The sequence below is a fragment of the Hyperolius riggenbachi genome, chromosome 6 (genome assembly GCF_040937935.1).
Source record: "Hyperolius riggenbachi isolate aHypRig1 chromosome 6, aHypRig1.pri, whole genome shotgun sequence".
Taxonomy (NCBI): Eukaryota; Metazoa; Chordata; class Amphibia; order Anura; family Hyperoliidae; genus Hyperolius; species Hyperolius riggenbachi.
The window spans coordinates 290,061,150-290,078,884 of NC_090651.1; the positions used below are offsets into that span (position 1 = coordinate 290,061,150).

The window sequence follows — 17,735 nt, forward strand, 5'->3', positions numbered from 1 at the left end:
CCCAGCAAAACTTGGATCCCCCCCCCCCCCCTCTATTGTTCACACTGTATGCCTTGCCTACCACTGGTGACCCACATAGCATGGGTCCCATCTTGCAAGGGTCATAATACAAGTGTAGCCATCATAATCTTCACATCCATAACAAGTGTAGCCACAATAACACCCACTCTGTAGGATGGATCCCTTTATCAGAGGGAGTGAAGAAGTAGTTGGAGTCCCCCTTACAGCTCTGGGCCTCCCTGTGGTCATAGGAGTGGCTCCCCTGTAGTTACACCCCTGAGCTCTTTTATATATAAAGTAACATGCCTTTTAAGTTTGTTCACCTTTACAAAAAAAAAAAAAATCTTGCTTTAGTGGTCATGTCTTCTTTCTGTAACTAAAAATTACCAAATAGTCCTAACATTCTGCAAATGCATTCCATGAATTCACTTGTAGGTAGGGCTTGTTTGTGAGTGCATTTTTCAGACGCTTTGAATGCGTATTGTTCTAAAGATTTGTTTTCACACCTGAAATGACAATTCACTTTTGAATGGGGTGAGGACTGCTTCCCACAAGCATTGTACTAAATGAAACATACCTAATAGGTGTCACTGCATATTTGATCAAGCACGAAGCTTGTCCATTTATGGTGATGGCATTCAGGGTGACAACAGCAGTTTATAGCAACCGACTGCACAGAGAAGAGCATTGTGGTTGAGAGTGATTTATAGCAAGCAGTAACTAAGAGAGAAGAGTGCCTTTAATCTGTACCTCCCTCTGGCTGCTATTTAAAAAATAACTCTGAATACGAATTTTACAGACGCTCTACTGTTATGAATGAAGGGAAGTGAGGAACGCTTTTTAAGTATGCTATGGACTCTCTAAGAAAAAAATATTTCATTTTACAAGAGAATGGGCTTGTTATGAAAAAAACTTTATTAAAACATGAACAAAAAAATTAAATGAGAAACATAATTTTGATGCTTGATAGTGGTTCTCAAAACATGTCCACAGAGACACATTAGGCTTGGTTCATATTGGCATAAAAAATGGTCAGTTTAGCAGACCACAACGGATCCTGAGGCCCCATTCACACTTGAGCGTTTTGCCGGCAATTTCGGCAAAACGCTCAAACGCTAGCGCTTTTGAAAGCGCTAGTGTAATAAAACCCTATGGGTTCTTACTTGGGCGATTTGCGCTAATTGCCGCAAATCGCTAAAAATCACAAAATGCAAATGCGTAGCCTGCACCATTTTCAGGCAACTTCCCGGCAATCGCGTTTCAGTGCTATAGAAGCGCAAAACGCGATCGCGGAGAAATCTGCACTGTCCAGTGCGGAAAAATCACTGCCGCAAAGCGCCGGCAAAAATCGCAGACGTTTTGCGCTTCTAATGCTGGGCATACACGGTAAGTTTTATATTATCAATCGAGCCGCTGATGGCTCGATTGATAATATTCAACCTGTCCGATACCCCGCCAAATCGATACTGCGCTCGATACCGGTGGGGAGAACAATGGCAAGAAACAAGCGTCTCATTAGCAGCGCCTGCGGGGACGAGCGGCAATCGATCCGCGCGGACGAGCGATGACGTGCCGACATCGAGCCGCTGGCTTGATACCGGCGCAAAAACTGTCCGTGTATGCCCAGCATAAGTGTGAATAAGGCCTAATGGATGTGAATAGATCCTATGTTAACCAATGGATCCGTTAGGCATGTTCTGCTAAGCGGACCGCAAGTTTGAAGAAGCTGCAGTTTTTTTCCGCACAACTGAGCCCAATGGAACTGAAATGAAGGCTGAAGCAGTGTATGGGAGCCCATGAGAAAACGCATGTATACAACACATTGGCTATAAATATGGGCCTTTCTAGCCACTTCCTGTCAACTATGGTGCCGAGTCTGGACTGTATGTGATCCGGTGTTGTGTCTGATTACGCTGCCTTTGGATTTGTGCTGCCCCGCATGTGCAGTAGGAGACTGTGCGGCCACAGTTCCTATTTAATTATGCCGCTGATGGTAAAATACTAAATATCTCTGCTTCTTCACATCCCACACTCCCCAAATTTTCAGGGTAGGGAGGGGACCCCCCGAACTACCTCTATACCAAATTGCAGCCCCCGAGACCCACTGCTTCCCGAGATAGGTTTCTCTAATCTATCTCCTGAACCGGCGGGGCTCGGGGGCTGCAATTTGGCATAGAAGTCGTTCGGGGTATCCTCTCCCTACCCTGAAAATTTGGTGAGTGTATGATGTGTGGAAGTGGAGATATTTATTATTTTACCATCAGCAGCATAATTAACTTAACACTGAGCATGCGTGCTACTCAGTGTGGAAGGGAGCTTCCGGGCAGCGCAATCAGACATTACACCGGCAGGACTGCTGTTGTCAATAAGAAACAGCTAATCTCTGTCATGTAGTCTCTTTCACCCTGACCTGCATGGTTACAGAGTGGGAGGGCATCTGAGTCCCAGTGAGAGAGCCAGACCAATGTGAGTGTTGCAAGCTGCAGAGTGACATGGGAAGTGCCATGCTGTCTTTTCTGTTTTCGGCTTGTTCAGTATATTTTCTACCTTCCGCTTTAAAGTGGAACGGAAATGGATGCAAAATGGGTGCAGAATAGAAACTGATACCAACAGATCTGTTTCTATCCGTTTCGGTTCCGTTTTTACAGATCTCTTTTTTGTTAAGTGCCAATGTGAACCGGGCCGGGTAGCAGGATGTTCAGGCACAAGCCCTGTGGGCGCTGCATCAATTGGCTGTGACTGTACTAAATACATGAGAAATGGATACAAAGAAGAGACTAAATTATAGCAAGCAAGCACATTTTTGATGTGTGTCAATCAGGACTTGGCTGACAGAGTTTTAAACCACACCTGAAGTGAGAGGGATATGGAGGCTGCCATATTTACAGTATTTCCTTTTAGACAATGCAAATTGCACTGGTATTGTTTAAAAGGAAATACATATGGCAGCCTCCATATCCTTCTCAATTCAAGTGTACTAAATCCAAATTATCTTTTGCCATTTTTAACACTGTAAATACTACTTGGTCGCCACCCACCTCACACAGACATCATGTACTAAACAGTGAGGATTGACATTAGGCTATAACTAATTTAATAAGCAACTCACTTCAGCCAGAAAATAAGTCTCCACGCTTTTCGTTAGAAGCGGATGCTCAAATGTCCAATGACTAACATCCGTGCCTCACATAAACACATAAGATCAAACTGCTCGACAGTCTGCAGCTGATATCCTCTTATACATTTGTCATCTTGACTTGGTGGTGAGATGTCTGTTACATGTACCATTGCTTATTAAATGTTCCATGTGGATTCCGGTGCCCGCATTGATCTTTCTACTTGATACTTAATCTGATAATAAGGTACTGCGTATTGCTGGTCACACTGCTTTATTGGATTTGCCTTCTTATGGCAATTGGTACTGTGTACTCAATTCAGATATTAGGAACAAGAATCATCACACTTTTTTGGGGGGGGGGGAATTGCATTGAGCTAAATTGAATGTAAAAGCCTCCTACTGAAAGTACTGCTAATCTACAGTACAACCTTCCTAGAACAGTATATAATTGCAGGTAATCACTTCCACACATCATATGTGGTGGGGGCTGATAACTGGCACCTGGGGTTTGGATATTATACAGCCAAGCTCTGAATATTAGTAATCGCTTGATTAATGGGCACCAAAGTAAGTTATCATAGAGCCAAATACCTGATCGTCTGCACCACAGCGCTCAACCATACAGGCTAGCAATAGGCCTATGTGGGGGAAGGTTAGTGTTAGGCATAGGTGGGGGTTTAGTTATAGATAAGGAGGAGTTTAGCATTATGTGTAGGTAGGGGGGTTAATGTTAGGTGGGAGGGGAGGGGGTTAGTGTGGGCCATGGGTACCAGAAGCCAATAGTTTGAATATTGGCAATGCAATCATACTGATTTTCTACCATCTGCAACAGCTGGCGGCAAAATTAACAGGCTCTCTTAGGCCTAGTTTACACTGCAAAACGCAATCGTTAGTGCTTAGCAATTGCAATTTTGCAAAGTGATTTTCAGAGTGATTTTTGACTAACTGGAATGTCTTGTAGCGAGCTAAAACTAACCTAAAAGTTCTCACTTCCACATGTGGTAGGACCATGAGTCACCACTTCAACACAGTGGGTCGTGGTGGGAACAAGACCCTATCCTCAGACAACAGTATGCTGTGATAATCTTCATGGAAGGAAAAATATTCTGTGTCTTGGTAGGCCAATGCAGTATTCTCACCAAACAGTGACTTTTATTTTCAGAGCAGTCACAATGAGCCAAGATAGCCTAACATTTTAGCAAGTCTATAAAATTGCCTCTCCCTGCAAACCAAGCTGAACTTGTGTGTGCTGAACTTACAAGTGCTGAATCTGTGCATTTCACAGCAGGGAGGACCTGACTCCCCAGGACAACACGTGGTGGCAACTACATCACAGCACCTGTTTTTTGGGAAGCTTCAAATGCAGCAATGCAGATTTCTGAAACCCACAAAACCTGTTATGCAAAGATTAAACTAACTCGCTTAAACCTATACTTCAGGTTCAGATAAACAGTTGAAATAATCCTATATACTGTATTTTTTGGACTATAATACTCACTTTTTCTTCCCAAAAAGTGGGGGGAAAAAGTAACTGCGTCTTATAGTCCAAATGCGGGGAGTTCCTGACTTGTGATTGCCTGCCAATACAAACCTCCAACCCAGCGCAATGTCATGGACTCCCTGACCTGTACTGTGTCCATGCAGAAGAGGACACAAGGTAACACAAAGGGGTATAGAGGAAGACACAAGGGGAATAGAGAAGGACACAAAGAGGACAGGGCGGACACATGTAGGACACAAGGGGGATAAAGGAGGTCACAGGGAGACACAAGAGGTACAAGTGGGCATGAGGTACAATGGGAGCATAATCCACAAGATCCCCCTTCACCATGCATGCACCAGGTTTATTATATATATATTTTTTCCCTGGTTTTTGCCCTCTAAACCTAGGTGCGTCTTATGGTCAGGAGCGTCTTATAGTCCAAAAAGTACGGTAATAAAACCCCTGTCCCTGTATCCCTGTGTCCATGCGTCTATTGTGCCTGACGCACATGCGCGGCACGAAGGCAGACTTCAGACAGTGGTTCGCGGCCGTGTGTGCGTTGCGGGCAGGGGGGAGAGGTTGCGGGCGGCCAAGACCTAGCAGCCGTTTTTTAACTAGCAGACCTTTTTACTGGTTGTATATAAAATGCTTAACTTATTCACCAACTTTCATTTTTCAAGGGGAACATTAGCAGGTTTACATCAGGGCATTCCCCGGGGGGGTTACAGCATGAGAGAGCACCTTCATAACACCTTCCTAAGCTGGTAAAAGCAATGCTGTAGTGAGCTGAAAAAATGAGTTAGATACTCTATGTAGAGGGGAAGCTCTGGATCCCATAGAGCCACCTTGGTCCTCTGTCTGTCCACTCGTTCCACTGCTTGTTCCCCATAAAGTTCTATGAACAGCTTGGTCGAATATCTCTTTGGGCCTCCTCAGGCAGCCTTCGGAAATACTCACCTCCCCAAGCACTTTCAAAGACGAGTAGATCTGCACACATGTGAGTCTGGGCCCGCGCATATGCAGTACAAATGCACCCATCTTTGGAATGCAAGTGCTTCCAAATCCTGCCGAGGAGTCCTAAATGTGAGGAAATTCAAGGGGGACAGCAGTGGAGCAAAGGGACAAAGATACTCGCCTATGGAGAGGGAAGGCTCTTGATCTCATAGACCCTTTCCAATCCTCCTAACTAATTTTTTGCAGCTGGCTTCAGGCCCCTTGCATACTGGCATTGTGAACCTGCGTTGCATTACCCTTACTTACCCTGCAAGGAGCCGCATGTGCAATGTAAGTCAATGGAGCCTTGCAGAGTCAATGCAATGCACCAGGAGCACGCCGCACATGCGCGGACTGACGGGAATCCCAGTGATGTACTTCCTGCCTAGCAAGCTTCCACATTAATGTCAGGATTGTTGAGAGGGTCCCAGTCAGGAGGGGTAGATGGGGATCGGAGGAGCCTCTGAACCATCCAGAGGATTTCCCCTACTGAGGTAAGTATCTGACCTTTTTTTATTTTTTCAGCCGACTACACCTTTAAGTAATATAGAGCTCCCAGTGTTAGATGGTATATATTTACATCACGTGTTAGATTGTTATGCTAGGTATGCTTTTCTAACATCACCACATGCTGTGAAACACCTGCACCGAGACTGCTTTGGTATGTTGTGTTATTTTACCTGCAGTGCACCTGCTAAGGCAGTTTACCTAATCAAACGGTGCATAACTTTCATATGGTGTATGTACTGCATGTATAGTGATTTCCTCCTGGGGAGAAATTTGAGATGGGGACGCTGCACAGAACACACACAAGCGATGATTCCCCCATCCCTACTGTTTCTTTTCACCTACTAAGGTTACGTTTCCACTTGTGCATTGTGCAGTAGATTTTTCAGATCGAAAATTTGCATTAGTTTAGCAACAAATGGTAGTGAATGTGGCTGTCTCCATGTAATGCAAATGTTCTTATGGGATCGTTTGTGGGAAAGAAATCTGAGGTCCTGCTTCATTTTTTCAGATATTTTGCACGTATTGTCTGCGATTCCCATATAATATTTTCAATGGCATCAGATAGCAACACAAATGTTTGTGTTATTTGCATGAATCGGCTTTATTTTATTCACTTTCTACCCAGCATGGTTACATGAAGTTGTCAGAAGTCTTTCAAGTAGGAAGAACAGGAACTTGTCATGACTAAGCTGTTACTAGGCAGATTATGTAAATTTGACTAATGCGAAATTTCGCATTTGAAAATTTGCATAAAAACAGGCAGAAATTTAAATTCGCCATCAGTTTTAGCTGGCTTAAAGTGCACCCATACTGTGTGCGGTGACAGGATTATATGCATAGGCCCACCCCCGTCCAGTGACGTACTCCTTGCTGGGCAGGAAGTATGTCACTGGGATTCCTGTTGCATTGCCCATGCGCTAAGTGCAGTGCTTGTGGTAATGCGCTGCAGCCCTTGTGTTGGATCAGATACTTTGGGGCACTGCAACCCAGGCACTGCTTAGGTGTGAAAGTCTCCATAGACTTTTATTGCTTTTGCAGCCCCTTGGGGTACAATAGGGTAATGCAATGCAGGTGTAACCTGCAGGTGTAGGATAGGCCTGACACGTACTACCAATAATGCTCGCACATGATTGATGGGTTGTGGTGGGAGGCAGTGGATAGTGAACAGATGCAGTATTACTAATCATAGAAGGGGGATAGATGCTTTTTTTACCCCAACTTGTTTAATAATCTCTTTATTGTTACCATATGTTATGGTTGATTTCCTCACAGCACATGACTTTTGCTGTACTGAACTGCTGGAATCAAGAATATACAAAACACCTGTCTGACTTTGTTTTAAGTGACTATTTTCTTTTCCTGTAAAACTTTTCCATATGATATACAGCTTTGATTTTTCTCTTCTTTGCTATCTTCCCTGCCGGGAACAGTAAAAATACTTAACTTGTGGGAACGTAATAAAATTGCTAGAATCGCGCCCACACAAAATGGAGTTTAGCTGGTGATGTAAGGCTGTATTATATAATGTATGACTGAAGGGAATAAACTTGGATTAATTGATGTGGAACGGTTACTGAGGATTTCTTATATTTTCTTTAGTGCTGTGTGAAAAATATTAGAAATATGAAGAGTGAATGTTGCATTTTCCAGAATGCATCCTAATGTGCCATTTAGTCACCATGTGCAAATCACTCTTTTGTATACAAAGCCTGTCCTTATTGGCTAAAAGCACAGTCCTTTCCTAAGGCCCGGTTCACACTGCAAACATGAAAAACTGATCTGCGGAATGGATTCGTTTTTAAAGGCACCAGTTTTTTATCTATGACTCACCGTTCTGTTAGTGAGCGATCAGCACGAAGCGTCCGTCGCTCCGGATTGATCACAGCATCCCCAAACTTGCAGCCTGTTCGGTGGAACGCGCTGAACAGATCCCTGACGACGCAATGTGAAGGAATCCTATTGATTAAAGTATAATGAACTGGGCCTAAAAAATCATCCAAATGTTTGGCTTTGATCTTTACACACAGCTGAAATGAATGTATTGTACATTTCTCTCCAAAAGTGGGATTTCCATTTGAGATGTGCAAAATTGATAGTTACAGAACCACCATTTGTGCATCCATGGAGGTGAACTGCTTTGAATTGTGTTTGCACAGTACCGACTAGTACGATGTTAATTTAATTTATTTTCACCTTTTCTAATGGACCTATAAGCGCTTTGTTCACTGAGCCCTGATTGGTCCACTGTAATGTGTCTGACACAGTTGGGGCAATATTTGAGCTATTAGTGGTCCCATTGATCAGCTATTCTCTCTTCCTGCCTGTTGCTTGCCTTCCAGTTGGCAGCGGTAACCAGCTTTGTGCTCCTGCCCATTCCCTCCTGTCACCTTCGAATGTTAACATTTTTATGTCAGAGCTGTCCCTGTCAGATGTAATAATGTTGTTTTGAGGATTTGAAGGAAGCAAAATGGTAGACCAGCCCCCATCAGACCAAATCGGAACATTCTGCAGCTCCGGCCAGCTAGGTTGGCAGAATTTATTTAGCTATTTACAGAACATGCCAGAGAAGAGATCAAGTGAATGCAAGTTTAGTTGAAGTTTGCTTTGCGAACAAAACTTATGCTAAAACGACGACAACTGCTCAAATTCTGTTTCAATAAAATGTAATATGAATGAAACTCGCTGTGCATTATTGGCCTGTAGCAATCCACATCGGCTCAGTTTGGTTCTTTACATTGCTTGCATTTCCCCTCCATGAGTCTGCTATGCTGCAGCCCATGCCATGGTCTGTGGGCATCCCTGCGATTAGACTTTTTCCACTTCCTAATGCCAAGTTTTTCAAGCAGTCAAAAAGGAGTCATGGACTGCTGGAGTTTATGTGAACCAACATCACACACATGGGTCATTGTTATATTAGGGAGCACACACTTCCTTTCCAAGGGGAGGCTGAGTTACATTTTCCAGCAGATTTTCTATTTTTCCATCCTCCACTTTCTAAGGTTACTGCTTCTGCAGAATAGCTGTTGCAGGCTGGGTATATACACTTTATCTGTAATAAGGTTTTCTCTGGCATAAACTGTGGTATTATTGATGTATTTATACTTAAAGAGGAACTGTCCTGAAAATCTCAAAATTTAAAACGCATACAAATAAGAAGTACAATTCTTCCAGAGTAAAATGAGCCATAAATTACTTCTCTCCTATGGTGCTTCCAGTAGGTAGTATAAATCTGACATTACCGACAGGTTTTGGGTTAGTCCACCTCTTCATGGGGGATTCCTAGCATGGCCTTTATTCTTTATAAAGGCATTCCCTGAAAAAGATGTATACAAAGATGTTGGCCAGCCTCCCTGCTTGCTGCACACTTTTTTTTGGCAGTTGGACGGAGCAACTGCCATTCACTAAGTGCTTTTAAAAATAAAGAAAACCCTCAGACCCCCCCCCCCCCCATGAGAAGATGGGCTAGTCTAAAATCTGTTGGTAATGTCAGATTTCTACTATTTACTGTAAGTGCCAGCAACATAGGAGAAAAGTAATTTATGGTTCATTTTACTCTGGAAGAATTGTAGTCCTTATTTGTATATGTTAACATGTATTTAAGATTTTGCAAAACAAAGGTGCTTTAAGTGTGGTGAAATTAACTTTAAACAAATATGAAGCTTTAAAGAAAGAAGTTTCATGCTTACATCAATTTTAGGGAACAGTCGACCTTCCAATCCTGTTGTTGGGATCAGAAGGAAACGATTAAAAATTATCAACCCCTATAAATGGGATTGGAAATGCAACCAATCCGATTATTTCAGGTACAGTTGGTACACAAAGCTGATCAAGCTGATCAATAATACGATTGTTTGTTGACGATTGGCACCAACAATAGTCTCCAATCTGATCGCGATTATCGGATCAGAAGGTTAATCATTCACTGAAATTGGACCATTATTGGCCACTTTTAGTAAGAGACATTAAAAAAGTATTGATATTCACCATGTAATTTGTTCATATTGTCTGATCCACAATCATCCTGCACGTAATCATCAGCACCAACTGCCATTATCTATAACCACACTGCCTAACAATACAATAGGCTAAAAGGTTGTTTTGGGGGGTGGGGGTTTATAGACATACATTTGTACAGAGGGAGATACTGGTCACTTGACATTTGGAAACAGCCGTTAATTACCACAATGCAACACTGTTCCCAGACAGGAAACAGTCAGGACCCTAGGTCCTGACATCACACTGTGGGAGGGTTTTCACTGCAATATCAGCCATATACACCCCCCAGGTGATATATTTGAGAAAAGGTAAAACATTTTAATGGGAAAAATGGTCCTCTTTAGATTTGCAGGCACATTTATTTGCTGTCAGAGTCTTCTACCAGTAGACTCAAACTCAAATGCCCGGCTTGGCAGTATGTTACTTTTTAAGAATTGGGGAGCAGACTAAGCAGCAGATGCTGGTAACAATATATTTATTGATATAGTCCAGCTACAGTATCCCTGCATGTGCAGAGAAAGTTGTGGTAGTCAGTGAAGGTCTGGAGTGTGTTTGCTAAGGGTGCCTGAGAAAAACAGTTGTGTGTGTTTGCTAAGGGGTGCCTGAGGAAAGCAGTTGTGTGTTTGCTAAGGGGTGCCTGAGGAAAGCAGTTGAGTGTGTTTGCTAAGGGGTGCCTGAGGGAAGCAGCTGAGTGTGTTTGCTAAGGGGTGCCTGAGGAAAGCAGTTGAGTGTGTTTGCTAAGGGGTGCCTGAGGGAAGCAGCTGAGTGTGTTTGCTAAGGGGTGCCTGAGGAAAGCAGATGAGTGTGTTTGCTAAGGGGTGCCTGAGGAAAGCAGTTTAGTGTGTTTGCTAAGGGTTGCCTGAAGAAAGCAGTTGAGTGTATTTGCCAAAGGGTGCCTGAGGAAAGCAGTTGTTTGTTTGCTAAGGGGTGCCTGAGGAAAGCAGTTGTGTGTTTGCTATGGGGAGCCTGAGGAAAGCAGTTGTGTGTTTGCTAAGGGTGCCTGAGGAAAGCAGTTGAGTGTGTTTGCCAAAGGGGTGCCTGAGGAAAGCAGTTGTGTGTGTTTGCTAAGGGGTGCCTGAGGAAAGCAGTTGTGTGTTTGCTAAGGGGTGCCTGAGGAAAGCAGTTGTGTGTTTGCTAAGGGGTACCTGAGGAAAGCAGTTGTGTGTTTGCTAAGGGGTGCCTAAGGAAAGCAGTTGTGTGTTTGCTAAGGGGTGCCTGAGGAAAGCAGTTGTGTGTTTGCTAAGGGGTGCCTGAGGAAAGCAGTTGAGTGTGTTTGCTAAGGGGTGCCTGAGGAAAGCAGTTGATCAGTCTTAGCAAAGCAGGGAGTGTGAAATAGGTACATTTATCTAATGTCTGTTATTCAGTAGCCCAAAACATTTTTTTCGGCAGCCTTTCAAAGCATGTCCTAAGCAAGGGAAAAAATGTGTTCAAAAATTTGCAACAACTTATATAATTACAGGAGATAGTCTGGTAGTTCTTTTTTACGCATCACGGTATAAAGAACATGCTGATATTAATACGGAAGTTTGCATTATTAATCACAGTATTCGGATGACCTAATTTTGTGTCTTCTTTTTATCTGTTTTTATCAGGAACCTGCTAGGCTTCCAGGATGTCATCTCGAAATTCATACAGAGATGATGCAGAGCGCTACCTTTTTGTAGATCGAAACCCCATGTCCGCCACAGCCACACAGGCGGATTGGACAGCGAAGAAGCTGGTGTGGGTACCCTCAGAGAAGCATGGATTTGAGGCAGCTAGCCTTAAGGAAGAGCGAGGCGATGAGGTGGTGGTGGAGCTGGCAGAGAATGGCAAAAAAGTGACAATTAACAAAGATGACATCCAGAAGATGAATCCACCCAAGTTTACCAAGGTGGAGGATATGGCGGAACTGACCTGCTTGAATGAGGCATCTGTCCTGCACAATCTCAAGGACCGCTATTATTCAGGACTCATCTATGTAAGTAACATTAACATTAAACATTTTGTCTGATTATTAGTGGGATTTTTAAAACTACAATTTTCATATTTTTATTAGAACAAACGGTAGTTTAAAATGGTATGTAACTCAAAATTGTATAATGATTTAAAACATTAAACTGTAAACTAAAGGAGGCTGGTATACTGTTACTGGAAGGCAAATTTCCACTTTATTAAAGCTAAGTGTTAACATTGCAGGTTCCAGGACCAATTTTTAGATTGTCTTGTAATTAGGTCATTGCTGAACCAATAAGCCAGTGAAAGTTCTCTCCCCTGAAGACCCACCCCCTCCCCTTTATCAATTCGCTTCTGAGTGAAGAGGAAGTTTGAATTATGAACCCCTACAGTAATCTGGAAACCAGTCATATTTTTTTCCTACTAGTTTCATGCTGTTAAATGTTTTAGACCAGGATACAATCTGAGTTTCATACCATTTTAATAGGAACACCATGAAGGGTTATGCCTTGGTGATCACCACACCAAAAAAGTAAGGTGTTGTTGCATCCTCTGGCTTGTCACTTGCTGCCTTAATCTGGCCACTTTTTCACTCATTTGCTGTACAAGTGCTTGAGAAAGGGTCCTTTGAGATCCGAAACAGAATAGTGCCATTGCCCCTATTTTCCTGGCTGGAGTACTACTAAGGTATGCACACTGGTGAAAACCTGCCCGATGCCACTATTCCAGAACACCTCAGCTGACAACCTAGTATGTGTACATAGGCCCCCTTACTTTGCCTAAAGATCAGGGCCTTAGCAGTATTTAATGCCTGATTGACTCCCAACGCTCATTGCTTTTCTCCTCACCCTGCCGGCTGAAAGCCATTCCCTTGTGTGTCATCTCTCCTCCCCCTTCCGTAGCAGCAGGCCCGTCCCTAGCCTAAAACGTCTGTACAGCACTCAGACCCGATCTGTCACGCAAGGGATTGAGTTGCGATCCATGTGGTAATCATACATGTATATAGGGCTTGAGATACAGTTCAGTTGGATAGTACAAATGACTGCAAGACAAACTTTAGATATTGCAATTCCTATGTACCATTGCATGGATCAGTCAAATGGCTATTTGCATACTACTCCAAGGTGTACCAGATTCCTCTAGTATTATATTTGAAAGAAACACTGATTGTTGTTTTATCCTGAATCTGATTGGTCTGTTAAAATGACAGCAGATTTCTGCAGCTTCCGATCATTATAAACAGAACGGTATGAAAGAGAGAGCTAGAGAGAGATGTATGTATGTAAATGTATGTCTTCACCCTCTGATCTAAATATAACACAAATCCTATCCTAATCCCTGGGCGGTTTACACATCAAACAAATCAATACTAATTAGTTAACTAAAGTTTCTTTTTTATTGATACATTAAACATGAAAGTTAATTTCCTTGTTCAGCAAAATTGAGCCAAGATGAATCCTCCGGCTTCTGCTGCAGGCTTCTTGCAGAGTTTCTGTTCTAGAAAACAAACCGTGTCAATGCCATTAGGACACCTGAAGTGAGAGGAGGCTGCCATATTTATTTCCTTTTAAGCAATACAAGTCGCCTGGCAGTCCTGCTGATATTTCATGCTGTAGTGTCCAAATCACAAACCTTAAAGAGGAACTGTCAGCCATACAATCTCAGGAAAAAACAAACCACTTATATAAGTAGATAAATACTTGCTCTACTTCCATAACATATGTAATGCACTGTCCACGTTTTGATTTTACTGATTTTTCTACAGTAAAAAAAAGAGGAAAATCCTTCTTAGCATTTCTCATTTTAACTGTGGCTATTTTGAAGCCAATCCTGATGTCATTTCCTAGTCCGCCCTTCACTATAGAAAGTGCATTGTCTCAGCATGAGAAATATTGGCCAATCAGAGAGGAACAGAGATGTGAGAGGGGAAAACAGGAGGGAAAGAGGCTTCAGCCAATCAGGTTGCATTAGTGAAGTCTGAGGGGAAGTAAGTAGAGAAGCAAAAAAGGACAACCTAGCATGCCCTGCAACTTCCTTTTTGTGTACCAAATTTTGCGTGTACCAAATAAGAGTCAGGTAAACTGGGGGATGATCATTTATCAACAAGAAATGTAATAGTGATTTTAACTTTTGGATTGCCTGGTTAGCATCCTTATTACTTGTTTACCAGATAAAACGAAATAATTGATTTTTGATTTTATGCACTTTAAACAAGCATGCAGCCCTCAAACATCCAGTCAAACATCTGATCTGCATGCTTGTTCAGGGTCTATGGCTAATAGCATTAGAGGCAGAGGATCAGCAGGACAGCCAGACAATGTGCATCTTTTAAAAGAAAATGAATATGACCGCCTGGAAGTTCTTTTTAAACAATGCCTCTTCAGGTGTGCTTTAAAGGCCAGTTAAATTTCAAAACGAAGAAAGCAGATTCTGAAAAGAAATCCTGCTGATGTGAATTATAACTATAACCTTTGGAACGTCATTGCATTCTAGCGGTTCTGGAGGTGTGGTTAGCTTACAGGAACAACAAAGGATGATTTGCATATTTCACAGTGATGCATTGTGGGAGACCTCATATACTCACTCCAACCTGAATAATCGCAAATATCGTCTGTTAAGAAGGCAAACTTTTGTTTTGTATAACATTTTAGTAAGAGGGCTTTTTGGTCCATTGTAGCCCCTTACACACTCATAGGAGTTCTGGTTCACCATGAGCTTGCTGGGTAGTCCGTAACAAATCTATTGAAGCTGAAAAATCATTTTTGTAGCAGTACTTCCTGTACTGGTGCACCTATCCCTACAGGATTAAAGCAAACCTGTGACTTCAACAGAAAAAAAAAATTAGATACTTGCCTAAGTAGAGTGAAGCCTCTGAATGCTCCAAGTGTCTCCCCTATTATCATTGTCTGTAACCTTATTTATTGTCCAGTACTAAGATATATGTCGGTGCCATACAAATCCAATTAATAATAATAATCCTCAGGCACCATAGTGCCAATGAAGCAAAGGCCACAGCCATGTGATTCCCTCTTCCATGGTCGCCTGATTGCCCATTCTGGTGATAAGAGCCATGGGAAAGGGAAGATAATTGGTGGTCCTGGAAATCCAAACCGCTCTTCTTAAAGCCGTATAAAACCCTGACATAATATTCAATAAAAACATGTTTCCTACTTTTTATATGCCATACGGTTATCATATTTGCTTTTGTGCATAAGTATTATTATTCATTTAGAAATTACAAGTTCCCAAAGTACACTTTTATTGCTCTGAGAGCTGACTTTGCATTTTATTCTTAAAGGGGCACTATGGTGAAAAATTGTAAAATTTAAAATATGTGCAAACATAAACAAATAAGAAGTACTCTTTTTTCCACAGTAAAATGAGCCATAAATTACTTTTCTTCTATGTTGCTGTCACTTACAGTAGGTAGTAGAAATCTGACAGAAGTGACAGGTTTTGGACTAGTCCATCTCTTCATAGAGGATTCTCAGCAAGGTTTTTATTCTTTACAAAAATATTACCTAAAAAGTTTGGACAGAGCAACTGCCATTCACTAAGTGCTTTTGAAAATAAATAAATCCCTGAGAATCCCCTATGAAGAGATGGACTAGTCCAAAACCTGTCGCTTCTGTCAGATTTCTACTACCTACTGTAAGTGACAGCACCATAGAAGAAAAGTAATTTATGGCTCATTTTACTCTGGAAAAAACACACTTCTTATTTGTATATGTTTGCACATATTTTAAATTTTACAATTTTTGCCATAGTGCCCCTTTAACTGGTTCTATACATTTTTTAATTTAAGCAGAAATGCTTTCTAGGTGTCTGTCTGTGTTCAGGAGAGTCTGCACAGTCAGAGAATATGTCACATTTCTCACTTGATACAATCAAGTAAAGATAACATTATCTCCAGTTCGTATGCATCCAGGTTTCTCTGAACTGAGCTTGTAAGTCCTGTGTTTAGCTAGTTAAATGCTGTTCTAGTAAGAAAAATGGTGGTAGTATATAATATGCTGTAAATAATCTTTTTGAGCAAAGAAGAAATGCTGGGTTTCATCCCGTTTTAAAGAAAGCCTGAAATGGGATAAAATAAAAAATTATATATACATAACTGGGGCTTCCTCCAGCCCTTCCAGGCTTATCACTCCCTCCACCTCCTCGTTCTTCTGCAATTGGCCCCAGAAAGTCCTCCAGCCGAGGCCCAAGTGCGCATGTGTGGCCTGGGCGCACACGCTTCCATCACCAGGAACATTCTGTGCCTGCGTACAACGCTCCAGGTGACAGGAGCGCAATGGGGGAGTGCGCAAGGCCAGACTGCTCCTGTGTCCCTCTCAGGTACACTTTAACTCCCCATAGTTTCTATTATAAGAAGGGGTTGAACTAGGTAGCAATATCTGAAGAGGGATAAGAGGATCTTTAAAGCTGTTAATACAGGGCTGTGGGAGAAGCCTCAAGGGGAGCATAAGTATATGCTTCTATGTGGGTATTTTTTTGGGGGGGAGGGAGGGGGGCTTCACTCTAACGGAAAAAGGGGAAAGGACAAGAAATGCCCGTGTGTTGCATTATTGATTTTGTTCCTATTAGAAGATATGAAAAGTCAGCAGCATACACTTCCCCTCTTGATCCAGAACACTTTATTTATGGTATAGAGTTTCCTGTGATGCTGCTTTCTGCCACCACACACTGTACTGCAGATTGCTTCACGCTTCTCAGGACGTCTGGAAATGTCAGGTCTAGTTAGCCAGGGCAGAGAAGAAACGCTGAAGCTGTGGTATGAAGACAATGTCTTCACTGAGGACTTCACATGAAGCATCTAACGCACTTCAGCTCTTGTGGGCTTTGAAGAATGTAGCACTTCAGACTGTGTGCATACCTAGTGCTTATCACAGCTTAAAGTGGAAGCTCACACTGGCTTTTTTTATATTAAGTTGGGCAAAGCAAAAAAAGAATTAGAGCATCTGACAGGTTTGTTGTATGTGTGCCTGTGTCACTGCCAGGCGGCGTCCCGAGACTTCCTGTCCCTGTCACAGTTGGCATCAGGACAGAGAATGAGGTCAATGCCAGATTGTTATAGTTGGCACCAGAAATGGAGTTAGACCACATTTTAAAAGGTAATATTTCCCTTCAGCTTACAGGTTCAATTACAGGATTTTTTTATTTTAGGTGCAGATGATGTGGAAAGGGGGTAAGAACCTTTTTTGGATTTTTGCTGTCTGTAATTTCCACCTTAGGAGATTTTGCCTCCCTTTCTGTCTTTAGTCTCTCCATGGCTTTAAAGTGGACCTGAACTCTTGCACAGGACAGAAGGAAAACAGAGAGAAATGCTCCCTGTATTTATTTAGAGAGTTTAGCCTGTCTAATTTCCCCTCATCTGTGACTAATCACCACCGTAATCTCTCAGCTGTGTCAACTCAGGAATCTCCTCTGCCACGGCAGAGCAGCTAATTAGTAAACACAGGATGTTAACAATAAGTCTGCTTCCATGAAAGCAGGAAGTAGACACACTGCATATTTATTGCAGGATTTGTATCAGCTGTAACAAATAAATGTTTTTCTTTAAAGGCTATTATGCTGTTGTGTATCTTTTAGGGCAGAGAGTAAGTTCTGAGTTCAGGTCCGCTTTAATGAATAAGTACCCCTGTATGTCAATATGCATTTGTTAAATGGCACTATGTACTGTTAATGTGCCATTTTCTACAG

The 17,735-nt window shown here is 42.3% G+C and overlaps 1 protein-coding gene across 8 annotated transcripts in view; it reads left to right on the forward strand.

Moving 5' to 3' along the window:
- The window catches only part of LOC137521582 (myosin-10-like), a 273,744-nt gene that overhangs the window by 124,184 nt on the left and 131,825 nt on the right, over positions 1–17,735 (forward strand). For all 8 annotated transcript variants that reach the window (XM_068241013.1, XM_068241012.1, XM_068241015.1 and 5 more), the window contains exon 2: positions 11,693–12,060. In XM_068241013.1, the coding sequence (XP_068097114.1) occupies positions 11,713–12,060 (348 nt within the window). In that variant the 5' untranslated portion in view covers positions 11,693–11,712. The remainder of the gene's footprint in view (positions 1–11,692; positions 12,061–17,735) is intronic.